The following is a 19,655-nucleotide window of genomic DNA, read 5'->3' on the forward strand; positions in this document are numbered from 1 at the left end:
GAGCTTTACAGATGAGGAGTTTCTTGAAAAACATGTTATAGATGAAACATGTTTCTAGTAATTTTGCCCGAATACTTGGATCTAACTTTTAACAGTCTGCTCGTTCAAACCATAGTGTGAAGCAATGCTTTAGGGGGGAAAAGGTCGGCATGGTCGACTGTTTCTACATTTTACTGAAATAAAAGATTTCACTGGAATGAGGCATGACATATGAACTTTCGCGAGAAGAAGATCATACTGTGGAATAAGAGGAACAATCAAAATTTTCGATCTCGCTGATTCCACTTATGCCTTCAAGGAGATTATTATAGAAGAGATCAGGTTCATGGCCTAATGGAGTCACGACGCCCATCCCCGTCACCACGACCCTCCTTTGCTTCATATCAGTCCTTCTCTTCTCTTCCACTTGCTTCGCAGGCTGCACTGCTATCGCCATCACTTTTCCTGAAGTCATATGAACATATAAACTACAATGAGCGGAGAAAATACATTATAGCGTGGAAAAGTATTAAATAGCTAATGTTTCACAATAGTGGTGGTTGATATGTTAAAAAAGTTAAGTTGATAACTTGAATTACAATTTGACAACGAAGAGGGTGGAAAGGTTGATTGCTTTTGATGAGCTCAGTATTAAGAGATTCAATCTCCAGGCTGCAGATATTACCCTCATTTTCCTTATAAAAGCAAATAGTAAAGCTAACTACCGAGGCAAGCCAATGACACCCAATTCCTTACCCAAGCCCAGATTAATAAACTAAAAAATCAAACATGACAAAAGCTTGAAAAATAAATTTTTACCACAACGAGCACCCTTTGTCAGTCTTCGGTTAGTAGCAACCGTAAGTGGCTTCAACAACCGGTCGCTTTCGCACCTGGCCGACATGCAAGAAGCCATTGAATGAGAGGGAAATATTGGATTTTGAGAGGTGGGTTTTGATGGGTGAGAGGAGATTCTGAAAGATGACAGGAATAGAGTTTAAGCGAGGAGAAGGTTTAGGCCATTGCCAAGTGCGCACGTGCAAGAAGAGAGAGAGAGAGAGAGGAAAAAGATGTTTATCTTACAAAAAACAAGGAGAATCTCGGACAAAAACAGAAGGGAATAAAAAAAACAATGAGGCAGGTTTGAGGATGGACAAAAAGAGAAGAAATAAAGATTATTATCTTGCCAGTTTTGTTTTTTTATGAATAGATACATATGTTCAACCTGATCCATGAAGTCTTACCTGGCTGAAGTACTCTTAAATTAATCAGGTTTAATTGCACATAGACTCAAATGTGTTACTGGAGCTTCTTGTTACTTACTTCGGATAGTAGCAATGGCGCGATCATGTGAAGAATATCTCCGGGAGATCAGCCCATGGTCGCGATTCTTTATTTGATTTCTCGCTTCCTGATGGCATGATAAAACTGAAAGTGGATTCACCCGATGTCTATCTTTCTGCACAATGATGTTGATGACAATAATCAGAATCAAACACAAATTTAATATACTTACACTCTACATATATGTACACTTTATATTTAATGATAGTGTTTTAAGCAAACATGTCTATTTTAATTTTAAGGATCAATTACATTCACGTACCTTGAAGTCTGCGTATCAACATCGGTAACGCTGACGCTACTAATTGTGTCTGAATACACATCTCCTCAGAACCACCGCATGCGAGCGGGTGGTTCTGCATCATGGATGAGTGGGTGAAATTACTTTACTGCCCCTAACCGCACTCATCGATGATTCAGAACCCTCACCCACATGCGGGTGGTTCTGAGGAGATGTGCGCTCATATTGTATCTATACAGTTAGCCTTGAAGAGGACCAAATAACAGACTCCAAGTCATATGTACAATTACAATCAGTAATTTCAGAGTTATCCATGTAAGGTCTAGATTCTAGACTTAGTTGTAGTTGCACCAGAGAGCCTAAACGTACCACATTGTAGTTAACACTAAAATTTAAAGTGACTAGCAATGCATAGTGATCAAACAAAGGAAATACCTATGGATTTTCAATTTGGTTGTGCCCCAACTATACCAGAGATAAAGGGTGTTCTCCCAGAAACCACCTTAAAAACAATGTAATTATATGGAGGCAACATTTCAATTAGTAGATACATATTTGAACAATGTAGGACTGAAACAGTGACACAGTGCACAAGATAATGCACGATCCCACGAAATTGCTAACTTCGCAGACAACCTCAGTAACAGAAAGTTATACAAACTGAGTGCACAGTCCCAGTCACCCAAAGCTGAAACTGAGCGCACACAACACAGTGCACAAGAGCTCATGGCACATATCAGAAACTGAGAACAACTAAGTGCACAACACAAAACAGTGCACAGACTCAGTGCGCAAAATATTCTTTACAAAAACCATTTTAATCAAATTCACAACACTTATTTGCATACAGAAATTCATAGTAGCACGAAAAGAGTTCATCAAACACAGATAGTACAAAACAGGTAGCTTGGCCACAGATAGTTTCATCGAAGCATGGTCATCCACAGATTTCATCAGAACACAACACTGTCGGTATTAGTAGGCCTCTGTTTCAGTTACCGTAGATAAAGCTATTTCACTCTTGATCTTTGTAAAGTGGAATGCCAGTGAGGTTGTGTTGCCATCACTCTACACTTACTTGCCCATCTGAAATAAAACGAAACACGAAAAATTAGCAAATGGATCCATATAAATTGAACTATTCCACTGACAAACTTAGTTGTGACACTGACATGTTTTTGATAATTATGAAGTAATGTCCAGAAATAACAACAGTAGCGAGGCATCTGATCCCAAATCTTTTGATGGAATCTTTAAATGTAAAGCTATACACATTATACACTTTGGAAATGTTGGAATCGTAGATATTGTACTTAGGTTAAAAATGGATAAAAGTTGGAGAGCAATGTGAGATCCGTGTTGAGGCTTAATCGGGTAGGAGTGCAGTGTCTTGGTACACTTGTGAGTGTTCATTAGGCTTATTTTGACAATTATACATGCAATGTGCACGTCTATAAATAAGAGAATATATGCATGCACACACCCACCAACCCGCCTAACTCCCCACCCCTGTGCACGCACGCACATGTATAAAGGCATAACATTTGATAGTCATGACAAAAAACATGTACCAATAAATCACGCCCTGAGTTGATATGTGTTATGTTTTGACCCAAATTGCTATTCGGACCCATTGGGCTTTGTATCTTTAATATGTAGACTCTTTTGTATGAGAGAAAATTAAGTCTAATACAATTCACCTTTTGAGCTGTTTTTTTGTCTCTGGCTCTCTTCCTCTTCTCAAACTCTTGAAAACCCTAACAAATTGGTATCAGAGCTACCGTCGCCGTCAGATCCGCCTCCGATCAAGCTCCGCCGACGGCATCAGATCAAGCTTCATCAGCCCCGACTTGTTCCTCTTGAAGATTCTCGACAGCATCGGTGATGTCAAAGCCCTAGGTTGCTGCTGCCTCGTTTCTAGAAGGTTCCAGAGCCTCGTGCCTCTCATCGATCTCGTCGTCGTCGTTCTCCACCGACTGCATCAGATCCGAGTTCGCCGTCGAGCAGCAACAGCTGCCCGCACCAAACTCCCTCGTCTCTGATCCGTCGAGCAGTCTCCCTCGTTTGATAGGCTTGGGTTTTATATTGGGGATTTTGTCCATTTTTGACCATTCGCTGCTCAAATTGAACCAGAGGTTCAGAGTTTCTTTTTCTGGGGTGTTTGGTGTTTTTTGATTAAATCTGAAGCTGTTAAATTAGAATTTGTGAATGGAGATGTCTGAGAAATTTGATATTGAGAAGTATGATGGGAAGACGAGTTTTGCACTTTGACAAGTGCGGATAGTTGCCATATTGTCCAGTCTTGGAATTAAGGGCGCCATATATGGTAGAGATAAGTTGGTTGAAGCCGTTACCGATAAGAAGTGGCTAGATATGGATGATAAAGCTTTCTCGACCATCCAATTGTGTTTGAGCAATTCAACACTTCAAGAGGTCCTTTCGGAAAAGACTGCCAAGGATTTATGGGCGAAATTGGAGAATATCTACATGAAGAAGTCCCTTACCAACCGATTGCGGTTAAAGTTGCGCCTCTACACTCTTCGTATGGTAGAAGGTACATCCATTTCCGATCATATTTCGGAGTTTGCATCATTGTTAAATGATTTGGACAAGTTGGATGCTAAGATAGAGGATGAAGACCAAGCTTTATTGTTGTTGTGCTCATTGTCGGCTTCTTATAAGACTTTTAGAGACATGATGATCTATAGACTATAGTAGAGATCAAATCACTCTTGAGGATGTGAAGAGTAATCTACAAGCCAAGTTATATATTGATAATGAGATGATCAATTTGGAGAAAGGAGATCAAGGCGTTGGTTTGGTTGTTGATCGGGGTAGGTCGAAGGACAAAACCCCGAAATATTCAAGGACCCATTCAAAGTCCAGACACAAGAATCTCACATGTAATTATTGTAAGAAGAAGGGACACATTCTAGTCGATTGTTTCAAGCTCAAGAACAAACAAAAGGCGAATAAAGGTGCTTCTTCGGAGGAGGCTAATGTGGCCGAGTGTGACACGGTTGATACTCTTTGTGTGGTAGACACCAATGTTGATGACAAGCATTGTTGGGTGATGGATACGGGTGCTTCGCAACACATGATTCCGAATAGAGATTGGTTTGAGACTTATGAGCCTACGGATGGTAAGGTTCTCATGGGGAACAACAACATGTGTAAGGTTGCCTGAATTGGTTCGGTGATAATTAAGTTCCATGATGGAAAGGTCCGAAGGTTGACGAGTGTGAGGCATATACCCGATTTGTCAAAGAATTTGATTTCTTTGGGGTCTCTTGAGGAAAAGAAGTGCAAGTTCCAAAGTGAAGGTGGAGTCCTTAGGGTTTCTAAAGGGGCTCTCACAATCATGAAGGCGAAGAGAATTGGAACTCTTTATTTCCTACAATGTTCCAGGGTCACGGGCTCGGCCACCATTGCGCGTTCGGGTACTATCTCGGATGCGGATGCTACAAAGTTGTGGCATATGAGATTGGGGCATATGAGCGAGCGAGGAATGACCATTTTGAGCAAGAGAGGCTTGTTGTGTGGCCAATGCACATGCAACTTGGAGTTTTGTGAGCATTGTGTATTTAGCAAGCATAAGAGGTTGAGCTTCTCCACGGCCATTCATTCAACCAAGGGGACATTGGACTACATCCATTCAGATCTTTGGGGACCTTCTCGTGAGCCTTCCAAAGGTAATGGTTCTCGTTACATGCTTACTTTCGTTGATGATTTCTCAAGGAATGTTTGGGTTTATTTCTTGAAAGAGAAAAGTGATGTGTTTCGTACCTTCAAAGAATGGAAGTCACTTTTGGAGACCCAAATGGGAAGGAAAGTCAAGAGGTTGAGAACCGATAATGGTTTGGAGTTTTACAACCGTGAGTTTAATAATTTTTATAAGGCTGAAGGGATTATTCGGCACAAAACGATGGTCAATACTCCTCAACAAAATGGTGTTACGGAAAGGATGAATAGGACACTACTTGAGAGGTCTAGGAGCATGCTTGCAAATGCGGGTTTGGGTAAGGAGTTATGGGCGGAAGCCATTAACACAGCTTGCCATTTAGTGAATCGATCTCCTACCACTTCAATTGAGTTGAAGACACCCAAAGAAGTGTGGTCGGGTAAGCCGGCCAATTATTCGAATTTGAGGGTGTTTGGTTGTCCCGCTTATGCACATGTGAATGAAGGAAAGTTGGAGCCTAGATCGAAGAAGTGCGTTTTTGTTGGGTATCCCAAAAATGTGAAGGGGTATATAAATTGTGGTGTCCCGAATCACCCAAGTTCCTTATCTCGAGAGATGTTATTTTCAATGAGTCGGCAATGTTGAAGGCAAATGAGGTTGCATCCGAGCCGATTATTAAGGAGAATAAGACGGTTGAGAAGAAGGTGGAGTTTGAAGTGCCGATCCAACAAGGTGACGAGGCCACGTCACATCATGATGATGCTCATATCGAAGAGGAGGAAGAAGAAGATCAACCATTTGCTTTGGCGAGGGACCGCACAAGAAGGGAAATTCAACCACCTACAAGGTATGGATACTCCGACTTTGCTTATTGTTTGGCAATTGCAGAGGATGTGGAGTATTATGAGCCATCTTCCTACAAGGAAGCCATTTCTTCTAAAGATGCGGCTAATTGGGTTGCCGCTATGAATGAAGAGTTACAATCCTTGTAACAAAATGAGACCTGGTCTCTTGTGAAGCCTCCTAGTGGTAAGAGAATTGTGGGTTGCAAGTGGGTGTTTAAGAGGAAGATTAATGTCTCAAATCTCACGGATTTCCGATACAAGACAAGGCTTGTGGCTAAAGGGTATAGTCAAGTCCAAGGTGTGGATTTTAATGATGTGTTCTCTCCCGTAGTGAAACATACCTCCATTCGAGTTTTGCTCTCTTTTGTGGCAATGAAGGATTTGGAGTTGGAGCAAATAGATGTGAAAACCGCCTTCTTGCATGGTGATTTGGAGGAGCAAATTTACATGAGTCAACTGGAGGGTTTTGAGTTTGCGGGAAAGAAGGACCGTGTGTCTTTTGAAGAAGTCCCTTTATGGCCTTAAGCAATCACAGGGACAATGGTATAAGAAGTTTGACTCATTCATGGTGAGTATTGATTTTCACCGTTCCAACTATGATAGTTGTGTTTATTTCAAGAAGTTGGATGGTGGTGAGTTCATTTACTTGTTGCTCTATGTTGATGACATGTTGATTGCATCCTCAAACTTGAAAGAAGTTAGGAGGTTGAAAGAGCAACTAAGTTTGGCATTTGAAATGAAAGATTTGGGGGTCGCCAAAAGGATTCTCGGGATGGAGATCACAAGGGATAGGTCCAAAAGGAAGTTGTTTCTTTCACAAAAGAGTTTTGCCGAGAAAGTGTTACGCCGTTTTGCCATGGAGAAAGCAAAGGTTGTTTCAACACCTCTTGCGGCGCATTTCAAGCTTTCGGCCGCTTTAAGCCCAAAATCCGATAATGAGAAGAAATATATGTAAAAGGTTCCATATTCGAGTGCGGTCGGGAGTCTCATGTACTTGATGGTGTGTACTCGACCTGACATTGCTCAAGTCGTTAGTGTGGTAAGTAGATATCTCTCTTGTCCCGGGAAAGGGCATTGGGAAACGGTGAAGTGGATATTCCGCTATTTGAGAGGTACTATTGATGCTCGTTTGGAGTTTGGCAATGACAAGGTACTAACGGGTTTTGTGGATGAAGATTTTGCGAGTGATTTAGACAAGAGGCGTTCTTTGACGGGTTATGTTTTTACCCTTGGAGATTGTGCAATTAGTTGGAAGTCTACACTTCAAGCAACCGTTGCACTCTCAAGTACCGAGGCCGAATACATGGCAATTATCGAGGCTATTAATGAGGCTATTTGGCTCAAGGCGTTTGTTGGTGAGTTGTCTTCTTTCGAGGGTGGTCTTATTACGGTGTTTTGTGATAAGCAAAGCGCGATACATTTGACCAAGGACCGCATGTATCATGAGAAGACGAAGCATATTGACATTCGGTACCATTTTGTTCGAGATGTGATCTCGGAAGGCAAGATTGCCGTGAAGAAAATTGGTACCGAGTCGAATCCGGCCGATATGCTCACAAAGCCTCTTCCAATTGCAAAGTTCAAGCTTTGTTCAAGTTTGGTGTCGGTTTGTTTCTAACTAGCTTAAGCTAGTTTTATTTCTAGCATGTTGCTAGTGTATCTTTATGTTTACCTTTGTATAGGTTATGTTTGCTTTATGCATTTGCTTTATGTTTTTAGTTTGTTTTAGATGCAATTTGGTTCAAGGTGGAGATTGTTATGTTTTGACCCAAATTGTTATTCGGGCCCATTGGGCTTTGAATCTTTAATATGTAGACTCTTTTGTATGAGGGAAAATTAAGTCTAATACAATTCACCTTTTGAGTCATTTTTTTGTCTCTGGCTCTCTTCCTCTTCTCAAACTCTTGAAAACCCTAACAATATGTATTGAAAAAATAGAAAACAAATTGCTTAATTGAAAAATATGACCACGATCCTAAGTTCCCCAAATGATGAAAGTTAAAATTCAGAACTTCAAAGGAACAACATAAGCCTCAAAATGAAGTCAAATAACAAAATGGTAAATGCAAGTGAAGGATACATAGCATGAGCTCATAAAATAGTTAGTTACTAACTATTATGCCCTGTATTTTTTTAAATTGTAACTGCCCTTTATTTCTTGTTCCGCTGGTAATAATGCTCACTTCTCAGTTTCGAGCATGCTTCACAAATAGGAATTACAAAAGCTGGTTAACGGCTTGGGGGTGATGCAAGTTAGGTGACACTGCTCAAAAAATTAGGTTTAGCAGCCACAAGCTTTACTTGGTAAGGCATATAGGCTCATTTCAGTGATGCGCTTACGTTCCTAATTGCTTAATTGAAAAATATGACCACGATCCTAAGTTTCCCAAATGATGAAAGTTAAAAATCAGAACTTCAAAGGAACAACATAAGCCTCAAAATGAAGTCAAATAACAAAATGGTAAATGCAAGTGAAGGATACATAGCATGAGCTCATAAAATAGTTAGTTACTAACTATTATGCCCTGTATTTTTTTAAATTGTAACTGCCCTTTATTTCTTGTTCCGCTGGTAATAATGCTCACTTCTCAGTTTCGAGCATGCTTCACAAATAGGAATTACAAAAGCTGGTTAACGGCTTGGGGGTGATGCAAGTTAGGTGACACTGCTCAAAAAATTAGGTTTAGCAGCCACAAGCTTTACTTGGTAAGGCGTATAGGCTCATTTCAGTGATGCGCTTACGTTCCTAAGATTGTAATGCTTTATTCTTTTGATTATATAGATCACCTTCTTCATCACTTGAAACATGTTGGGCGCAGAACTACGCCCTCACGCCGCGGAAGCGATATCACCTGAGAGAGAGCCCTGGTTTTTGTTTTCACAAAAGACTCAAGACAACCTCTATATTCCCGTTTCTCAAAGGAAACAAGAACAAAAAGTGAAATACTCAACAAAGTGAGGTATACACTCTTCCTCTCAGCAGTTCTAGGACCGAATGTCGAGGGAACCAACAAGCAATAGTCAACTCTTATTCCAGCCCAACCTCTCATCAGTTCTAGGACTGACTTGTCGAGGGAACCTATAAGCAATACCAACTCACAGTAAAAGACGTGACAACAGATTTATGTGGTTTGGCAAACTTGCCTACGTCCACGGGAGGAGGCGTTTCACTATGAAGCCCCCCCCCCCCTCCTCCAACAAACAAAACATAAGCAGGCCCTCTACAAAATGCAGGATTGCCTAACAATATATACTCCTTTACCATAGTTTTTGTAGTAATGGTTATTTTGAAATCTCTTTAGTCAATAGACAATCCAGCCTCCTATAGCCTTTTCAAGAAATTGCAGTCACCGCCAGGAATTTAGTAAGATATACAGCATATGCATGGCTTTATAGAGATGAACAACCTCAAGGTTTATCCCTCTTGTTTGATACAACTCCTATGCTTACTCATATTCATTCACAAAAGATAGCAACCAGATATCAGACGGGTATTTATATTGAAACAAAATATGGTAGTAAGATGGGGGTACTAAGCTTTTCTATGAAGTAACTAAGCAGTGCTACTTGGATATATGATAAAGCAAAAACAACTTGTGACATCATGTAGCAATCTGAAAGCACAACAATGTTATACAAACTGATATTGCTCTCACCTCAAAGATAGAAGCAAAACAGCATCAGTACTACTGAGAAGGAAAGTCCAGCCGTGGCAGGAGCCAAATCCCGTCAAACTTCTTAAACTGTGAGAAATCAACTTTAGTTTCCGGATCATGATGTGGTCGCTCATCAATCCACATCTCAGTTTAAATCAAACAGCAAAACAAATCTCCGCGGTTCCAGCCAAAAGTCTGTTCTAAATTAGGGATGATAGATGCAGTTCTTTTTGCAACCCACACCAGATGCTGACAAGGAGAAGCAGCAAAATTGGTGGATAAACAAGGCTCTATCACCGATACTACGAACCCTCACCCACTTATTTTCAGAATAACGAGGACGAAACACTTGGAACCCCGATAAGACCTCTCGATCAGGATGGCTAGGGTCACACAATGTCACGGCCAATAAGACCTCCCCATCAGATTCAACCAAGAAGTTGGCCCATTGCTCCCTTGGGATCTCGTCAGTGTTCATCTTAAATTGTCGAACCAAAGGCTGAGGGGGAACAGGATCAATAACATAGAAGCAACATTTACTTGATACGCAATAAAATCTGCCACCAGAAAATACAGTAGTGGATGCTATGATCGAGGATCTAGGTGACTTTTCAGGCAAGGGGAGGCTCAAGCGGACCCGGCGGTCATCCTGCACTCGATAGAGAATGGCATCATCTTCGTCAATCAGAAGGAAAGTGCACTTGGGATCAGAGGGCGGGGCCGACATGGCGCCAGACCCGAGGGAGGCAAACTTTTCAGAGAGGTTAAGGTAAGCTAGGCCGACGCTGGTGGTGGTGATGGGGTTCAAGAGGAAAGGAGTGTCAGAACCAACATATAATATCCAGCCATGGCAGGAGAAGACACACTGGCAAAAGTAGAGAGATCAGTGCACAGACTCAGTGTGCAAAATATTCTTTACCAAAAACCATTTTAATCAAATTCACCAACACTTATTTGCATACCAGAAATTCATGTAGCACTGAAAAGAAGTTCATCAGAACACAGATAGTACAAAACAGTAGCTTGGCCACATATAAGTTTCATCGAAGCATGGTCATCCACAGATTTCATCAGAACACAACTGTCCGGTATTCAGTAGGCTCTGTTTCAGTTACCGTAGATAAAGCTATTTCACTCTTGTCTTTGTAAAGTGGGAAATGCCAGTGGGTTGTGTTGCCATCACTCTACACTTACTTGCCCCATGCTGAAAATAAAACGAAACACGAAAAATTAGCAAATGGATCCATATAAATTGAACCATTTCCAACTGACAAACTTAGTTGGTGACACTGACATGTTTTTGATAATTATGAAGTTAAATGTCCCAGAAATAACAACAGTTAGCGAGGCATCTGATCCAAAATCTTTTGATGGAATCTTTAAATGTAAAAGCCTACTACACATTATACCACTTTGGAAATGTTGGGAATCGTAGATATTGTACTTAGGTTAAAATGGATAAAAAGTTTGGAGAGCAATGTGAGGATCCGTGTTGAGGCTTAATCGGTAGAGTGCAGTGTCTTGGTAACAGCTTGTGATGTGTTCATTAGGCTGTAATTGTTGACAATATGATCATGCAATGTGCACGTCTATAAATAAGAAATATATGCATGCACAACACCCACCAAACCCGCCTAACTCCCACCCTTGTGCACGCACGCACATGTATGAAAGGCATAACATTTGATAGTCTATGACATAAAAACATGTAACCATAAATCACGCCTTAGTTGATATGTGTTATGTTTTGACGCCAAATTGCTATTCGGACGCCTTGGGCTTTGTATCTTTAATATGTAGACTCTTTTTGTATGAGAGAAAATTAAGTCTAATACAATCCACCTTTTGAGCTGTTTTTTTGTCTCTGGCTTCTTCTCCTTCTCAAACTCTTGAAAACCCTAACAATTGGTAATCAGAGCTTACCGTCGCCGTCAGATCGCCTCCGATCAAGCTCCGGCCGACAGGCATCAGATTCCAAGCTTCATCAACCAGCACCCGACTTGTTCCTCTTGAAGATTCTCACAGCATCGGTGATGTCAAAGCCTAGTTGCTGCTGCCGTTTCTAGAAGGTTTCCAGAGCCTCGTGCTCTCATCGATCTCGTCGTCGTCGTTCTCTCCACCGACTGCATCTGAACCGAGTCGCCGTCGACAGCACAGCCTGCCCGCCACCAAACTCCTCGTCTCTGATCCGTCGAGCAGATCTCCCTCAAGTTTGATAAGGCTTGGGTTTATATTGGGGATTTTGCCATTTTTGACCATCTCGCTGCTCAAATTGAAAGCAGAGGTTCAGAGTTTCTTTTTCCTGGGTGTTTGGTGTTTTTGATTAAATTGAAGCTGTTAAATTAGAATTTGGAATGGAGATGTCGTGAGAAATTTGATATTGAGAAGTATGATGGGAAGACGAGTTTTTGCACTTTGACAAGTGCGATAGTTGCATATTGTCCAGGTCTTGGAATTAAGGCGCCATATATGGTAGGGATAAAGTTGGTTGACCGAGCCGTTATCCTCCGATAAGGAAGTGGCTAGATATGGATGATAAAGCTTTCTCTCGACCTCCAATTGTGTTTTGAGGCAATTCAACCACTTGCAAAGAGGTCGCTTTCGAAAGACTGCGCAAGGATTTATGGGGCGAAGATTGGAAGAGATATCTGTACATGAAGAAGTCCCTTACCGAACGCGGATTGCGGTTAAAGTTGCGGCCTCTACACTCTTCCGTATGGTAGAAGGTAACATCCATTTTCCGATCATATTTCGGAGTTTGGCATCATTCGTTAAATGATTTGGACAAGTTGGATGCTAAGAAAAATTAACGAGGATGAGAGACGCAGCTTTACTTGGTTGGGTGCTCGTATTGTGCGGCTTCTATAAGACTTTTAGAGACATGATGATGCTATACCTATAGTAGAGATCAATCACTCTTGAGGATGGTGAAGAGTAATCTACAAGCCAAGTTATATATTGATAATGAATGACAATTTGGAGAAAGGAGATCAAGGGCGTTGTTTGTTGTTGATCGGTAGGTCGAGAGACAAAACCCGAAATAATTCCAGACCCATTCAAAGTCCAGACACAAGAATCTCCATGTAATTAATTGTAAGAAGAGGAGACACATTCTAGTCGATTGTTTCAACGCTCAAGAACAACAAAAGGCGAATAAGGTGCTTCTTGCGGAGGAGGCTAATCGTGGCCGAGTGTGACACCGGTTGAATACTCTTTGTGTGGTAGACACCAGTTGTTGATGGACAAGCATTGTTGGTGAGTGGATACGGGTGCTTCGTCAACCCATGATTCCGAATAGCAGATTGGTTTGAGAACTCTATGAGCCTACGGATGGTAAGTGTTTCATGGGGAACCAACAACATTGTAAGGTTGCTGAAATTGGTTCGGTGATAATGAAGTTCGCATGATGGAAAGGTCCGAGGTTGACGAGTGTGAGGCATTAGCCGATTTGGTCAAAGATTTGATTTCTTTGGGGTCTCTTGAGGAAACAGAATGCAAGTTCACAAAGTGACAAGGTGGAGTCTTAGGGTTGTCTAAGGGGCCTCCACAATCATGAAGGCGAAGAGAATTGGAACTCTTTATTTCTACAATGTTCCCAGGGTCACGGGCTCTCGCCGACCATTGGGCGTTCGGGTACTATCTCGGATGCGGATGCTACAAAGGTTGTGGCATGTATGATTGCATATGAGCGAGCGAGAATGACCATTTTGAGGCAAGAGAGGCTTGTTGTGTGGCATGGCACATGCAACTATGTGGAGTTTTGTGAGCATTGTGTATTTAGCAAGCATAAAGGTTGAGCTTCTCCACGGCCATTCTCATTGCAACGCAAGGGGGACAATTGACTACATCCATGTCAGAATCTTTGGGGACGGTTACTCGTGATCCCCTGCCTTCGCAAAGGTAATGGTTCTCGTTACATGCTTACTTTCGTTGATGATCTTCCTCAAGGAATGTTGGGTTTTATTTCTTGAATAGGAGAAAAGTGATGTGTGTTCGTACCTTCAAAGCATGGAAGTCACTTTTGGAGAGCCCAAATGGGAAGGAAAGTCAAGCAGGGAATTGAAACCGATAATGGGTCTTGGAGTTTTACAACCGTCGAGTTTAATAACTTTTACTAAGGCCCCTTGGAAAAAGGGATTATCGGCACAAAACGATGTGCAAATATCTCAACGAAAAGTGGTGTTACGGAAAGGATGAATACGGACACTACTTGAGGGTCTAGGAGCAATGCTTGCCAAATGCGGTTTGGGGTAAGGGTTATGGGCGGAAGCCATTAACACAGCAGCTTGCTCATTCTAGTATCGATACTCCTACGCGACTTCAATTGAGTTGAGACACGCAAAGAAGTGTGGTCGGGTAAGCCGGCCAATTATTCGAATTTGAGGGTGTTTGGGTTGTCCGCTATGGCACATGTGAATGAAAGGAAAGTTGGAGCTAACGATCGAAGAATAGGCGTTTTTTGTTGGGTCTCCCAAAAATGTGAAGGGGTATATAAATTGTGGTGTCCGCGAATCACCCAAGTTGCCTTATCTCGAGAGTATGTTATTTTCAATGAGTCGGCAATGTGAAGGCACAATGAGGTTGGGCATGCCGAGCGCGATTATTAAGAGAATAAGACGGTTGAGAAGAAGGTTGGAGTTTGAAGTGGCCGATCCAACAAAGGTGACGAGGCGCAAACGTACATGCATGATGATGCTCATAATCGAAAGAGGAGGAAGAGAAGATCACCATTTGCTTTGGCGAGCGGACCGCACAGAAGGGAAATTCAACCACCAAAAAGTACAAGGTATGGATACTCCGACTTTGCTTATTGTTTGGCAAATTGCAGAGGTGTGGAGTTTAATGAGCACATCTTGCCATACAAAGGAAGGCCATTTCTTCTAAAGATGCGGCTAATTGGGTTGTGCCGCTGAGAATGAAGAGGTTACAATCCTTTGTAAGCCAAAATGAGACCTGGTCCTTTTGTGAAGTCCTCCTAGTGGTAAGAGAATTTGTGGGTTGCAAGGTGGGTCTTTAAGAGGAAGATTAAATGTCTCAGAATGTCAGGATTTTCGGATACAAGACAAGGCGCTTGTTGCCTAAAAGGGGTATAGTCAAGTCCAAGGTGGTGGATTTTAATGATGTGTTCTCTCGCCGTAGTAACAATCCTCCATTCGAGTTTTGCTCGTCTTTTTTGGCAATGAAGGGATTTTGAAGTTGGAGCAAATAGATTATGAAAACCGCCTTTCATGCATGGTGATTTGGAGGAGCCAAATTACATGAGTCAAGACTGGAGGTTTTGAGTTTGCGGGAAAGAAGGACGCGTGTTGTTTTTGGAAGAAGTCGCTTTATGGCCTTAAGCAATCACCAGGGACAATGGGTATAAAGAAGTTTGACGCTGCATTCATGGTGAGTATTGATTTTCACCGGGTTCCAACTAATGATTAGTTGTGTTTTATTTCAAGAAGTGGATGGTGGTGAAGTTCATGTTCTTGTTGCTCTATGTTGATGACATGTTGATTGCATCCTCAAACTTGAAAGAAGTTAGGAGGGTTGAAAGAGGGCAACAAGTTTGGCATTTGAAATGAAGATTTGGGGGTCGCAAAAGGATTTCTCGGATGGAGATCAACACGGGATATGGTCCAAAAGGGAAGTTGTTTCCTTTCACAAAGAGTTGCCGGAGAAAGTGTTAACGCCCGTTTGCCAATGGAGAAAGCCAAGAGGTTGTTTCAACACTCTTGCGGCGCATTTCAAGGCTTGTCCGGGGCCGCTTTTAAGCCCACAAATCCGATAATGAGAAAGAATAATAGTGTAAAAGGTCCCATATTCGGAGTGCGGTCGGGAGGTCCTCATGTATGATGGTGTGTAACTCGACCTGACATTTGCTCAAGTCGTTTAGTGTGGTAAGTAGATATCTCTCTTGTCCCGGGAAGGCATTGGGAAACGGGTGAAGTGGATTTCGCGCTATTTGAGAGGTACTATTGATCTCGTTTGGAGTTTGGCAAATGACAAGGTACTAACGGTTTTTGTGGATGAAGAATTTTGCGAGTGATTTTAGACAAGGAAGGCGTTCTTTGCACGGGTTAGTGTTTTTACCCGTTGGAGTTGTGGTGAATTAGTTGGCGAGTCTACACTTCAAGCAAGCCGTGTGCACTCTCAAGTACCGAGGCCGATACATGGCAATTATCTGAGGCTTATTATGAGGCTTATTGGGCTTACAAGGCGTTTGTTGGTGGAGGTTGTCTTCTTTCGGGGTGGTCCCCCTTATTACGGTGTTTTTGTGTGATAGCAAAGCGCGATACATTTGACCAAGGACCGCAATGTATCATGAGAAGACGAAGCAATATTGACATTCGTACCATTTTTGTTGGCGAGAAAGTGTGTCTCGGAAGCCAAGATTGCCGTGAGAAATTGGTACGATGTTCGAATCGGCGATAATGCTCAAAAGCCGTCTTCCATCAAAGTTCAAGCTTTGTTGCAAGTTTGGTTGTCGTTTGTTTCTAAGCTAGCTAAGCTAGTTTTATTTCTAGCATGTTGCTAGTGTCCGTATTTTATGTTTACCTTTGTATAGGTATTGTTTGCTTTATGCATTTGCTTTATGTTTAGTTTCGTTTTAGATGCAATTGGTTCAAGGTGGAGATTGTTATGTTTTGACGCCATTGTTATTCGGGCACCATTGGGCTTTGAATCTTTAATAGTAGACTTTTGTATGAGGGGAAAATTTAGTCTACTACAATTCATTTTGAGTGCATTTTTTTGTTGTCTCTGGCTCTCTTCCCTCTTCTCAAACTCTTGAAAACCTAACAATATGTATTGAAAAAATAGAAAACAAATTGCTTTAATTGAAAATATGAGCAGCGATCCTAAGTTCCCAAATGATTGAAGTTAAAATTCCAGAACTTCAAAGGAACAACATAAGCGCTCAAAATTGAAGTCAAGATAAGCAAAATGGTAAATGCAAGTGAGGATACATAGCATGGAGCTTCATAAAATAGTTTAAACGTAACTATTATGGCCCTGTATTTTTTTTAAATTGTGACTGCTGGCTTTATTTCTGTTCGCGCTGGTATATATGCTCACTTCTCAGTTTCGACGGCATTGCGTTTACACAAATAGGATTAACAAAAGCTTGGTTAACGCTTGGGGTGATGCAAGTTAGTGAAGCACTGCTCAAAAATTAGGTTGTAGCCAGCCACAGCTTTACTTGGTAAGGCATGATAGGCCCATTTCAGTGATGCGGCTTACGTTCCTAATTGCTTAATTTGAAAAAAATTGACGCACGACCTAAGTTTTCCCAAATTGGAAAGTTAAAAATTCAGAAGCTTCAAAGGAACGAAATGAAGCCTGCAAAATGAAGTCAAATAACAAAATGGGTAAATGCAAAGTGAAGGATACATAGCATGATGCCTCATAAAATAGTTAGTTACTACTATTATGCCCTGTATTTTTGTAAAATGTAAGCTGCCCTTCTAGTTTCTTGTTCCGCTGGTAATAATGGCTCACTTCTCAGTTTCGAGGCATGCCTAACAAATAGGAAAATTACAAAAGCTGGTTAACGGCTGGGGTGATGCGAGTTTACGGTGACTCACTGCCTCAACAAAAGTTAGGTTTAGCAGCCACCAAGCTTTACTTGGGTAACGCGTATAGGCTCATTTGCGTGATGCGCTTACGTTGCCTAAGATTGTAATGCTTTTATCTTTTGGATTTCATAGATCACTTCTTCCATCACTTGAAAATGTTTGGTCGCAAACTCTACGCCCTCACGCCGGCGGAAGGATAATCACCGAGAGAGAGCCCTGGTTTTTGTTTTCACAAAAGAGCTCAAGACAACCTCTATATTGCCCGGTTTCTCAAAGGAAACGAGAACAAAAGTGAAATTACTCAAATAAGTTGAGGTTAGCACTCTTCCTCCATGCAGCTAGTTCTAAGGACTGCGAATGTCGAGGGAACCACAAGCTATAGTCACCTTCTTATTCCAGCCACACTCTCTCTCAGGTTCTAGGACTGACTTTGTCGGGGATAGCCTAATAAGCCAATACGCAACTCAACAGTAAAAGAACGTGACAACAGATTTATGTGTTGTGGCTAACTTGCTAGCGTCCACGGGAGGAGGCGTTCACTATGAAGAGAAAACACAACTTATAGCAAGCTCTGCTTTTCCTCACCATTCCTCTTTCCTCCAGCTTGCTAGATTCCCACACGGTTTCCCATCTCACTACTCTCCTACTTTATAGGAGAAGAGAGATGGATGTGCACTGCTGGATCCGGCTGGAGGAAGGGAGGGAAGAGTATGGGGCAGAAGTACAGTAGCATGGGAAGAGGCCACAAGAAGCATGGGTGGACACACACTGTCTGTGGCCCCCCCCCCACGGCTCGCCTCAAACAAACAAAAACATACAGCAGGCTCTACAAAATGCAGGTTGCCTAACGCAATGATATACTCCTTTACCTGATAGTTTTGTAGTAATGGTTTATTTTGAAATGCTCTTTTAGTCATAGACAATCCCCAGCCTCCTAGTATGCCTTTTCAAGAAAAGTTGGCAGTCACGCCGCCAGAATTTAGTAAAGATATACAGCATATGCATGGCTTGTATAGGATGAACCAACCTCAAGGTTTATCCCTCCTTGTTTGATACAACTCGCTATGCCTTATCATATTCATTCACAAAGAGATAGCACCAGATATCAGACGGGTATTTGATATTGTAAACAAATATGGTAGTAAGATGGGGTACTTAAGCTTTTCTAATGAAGTAACTAAGGCAGTGCTACTTGGTATATGATTAAAGCAAAACATACCTTGTGACATCATGTAGCAATCTGAAAGCCAACGAAATGTGTATACCAAACTGATATTGCTCTCACCTCAAAGATAGAAAGCAAAACAAGCATCAGTACTACTGAGAAGGAAAGTCCGCCGTAGGCAGGAGGCCAAATCCCGTCAAACTTCTTTAAAGACTGTGAGAAATCAACTTTAAGTTTCGCGTCATGATGTGGTGCTCATGCAATCCATAATCTCAGTTTTTAAATCAAACAGACAAAACAAATCTCCGCGGTTCCAGCCAAAGTCTGTTTCTTAAATTAGGAATGATAGCGTGCAGTGTTTTTTTGGCAAGCCACACCAGATGCTGACAAGGAGTAAGCAGCAACATTGGTGGGTAAACAAGCTCATCACCGATACTACGAACCCTCACCCACTTATTTTTCAGAATAAAGAAACGAAACACTTTGGAACCCGATAAGACCTCTCGATCAGGATGGCTAGGGTCACACAATGTCACGGCCAATAAGACCTCCAATCAGATTCACCAAGAAGTTGGCCGCATTGCTCCCTTGGGATCTCGCGTCAGTGTTCATCTTAAATTGTCGAACCAAAGGCTGAGGGGGAACAGGATCAATAACATAGAAGCAACATTTACTTGATACGCAATAAAATCTGCACCAGAAAATACAGTAGTGGAATGCTATGATCGAGGATCTAGGTGACTTTTCAGGCAAGGGGAGGCTCAAGCGGACCGCGGTCATCCTGCACTCGATAGAGAATGGCATCATCTTCGTCAATCAGAAGGAAAAAGTGCACTTGGATCAGAGGGCGGGGCCGACATGGCCGCCAGACCGAGGGAGGCAAACTTTTCAGGAAGGTTTTAAGTAACTAGGCCGACGCCTGGTGGTGGTGATGGGGTCAAGAGGAAAGGAGTGTCAGAACCAACATATAATATCCAGCCATGGCAGGAGAAGACACACTGGCAAACGTCGTGAGGCGAAGTTTTGGAGGCGGCAGAATGAACCGCGAAGGGCTGTAGCAAGCAAAGTGAAGAACTGAGTCTTCATCGTCTAAATCGTCGTCGCTTGAAATCTTTGTCCGGAAAGGCCAGGATGAGCCAGGGGGAGGGTGGAGGGCATTGGAGGCTGTGAAGGAAGATGGCGAC

General features: G+C 42.0%; 2 protein-coding genes across 2 annotated transcripts in view; both read right to left on the reverse strand.

Moving 5' to 3' along the window:
* LOC109849048 (3-oxoacyl-[acyl-carrier-protein] synthase II, chloroplastic-like) overlaps positions 1 to 975 on the reverse strand; it is a 5,458-nt gene extending 4,483 nt beyond the window's left edge. Inside the window, exons 1-2 of the mRNA XM_020418818.1 lie at positions 799 to 975; positions 239 to 444 (exon numbers count right to left, since the gene is read on the reverse strand). Of these exons, the coding sequence (XP_020274407.1) occupies positions 239 to 444; positions 799 to 895 (303 nt within the window). The 5' untranslated portion in view covers positions 896 to 975. The remainder of the gene's footprint in view (positions 1 to 238; positions 445 to 798) is intronic.
* LOC109847919 lies at positions 9,944 to 16,386 on the reverse strand. The gene is made up of 4 exons (XM_020417152.1): positions 16,288 to 16,386; positions 10,942 to 10,951; positions 10,710 to 10,726; positions 9,944 to 10,612 (listed from the first exon to the last, which is right to left on the reverse strand). The coding sequence occupies exons 1-4, from the start codon at positions 16,384 to 16,386 to the stop codon at positions 9,953 to 9,955; spliced, it is 786 nt and encodes a 261-aa protein (XP_020272741.1). The 3' UTR covers positions 9,944 to 9,952.

Source organism: Asparagus officinalis, chromosome 7, assembly GCF_001876935.1.
Source record: "Asparagus officinalis chromosome 7, Aspof.V1, whole genome shotgun sequence".
In the NCBI taxonomy this organism is placed as follows: Eukaryota; Viridiplantae; Streptophyta; class Magnoliopsida; order Asparagales; family Asparagaceae; genus Asparagus; species Asparagus officinalis.

Bases quoted from the DNA above. Each gene is read 5' to 3' on its own strand.
- LOC109847919 (XM_020417152.1), bottom strand. From the start codon at position 16,386: ATGGCGTCAAAACATAACAATCTCCACCTTGAACCAATTGCATCTAAA.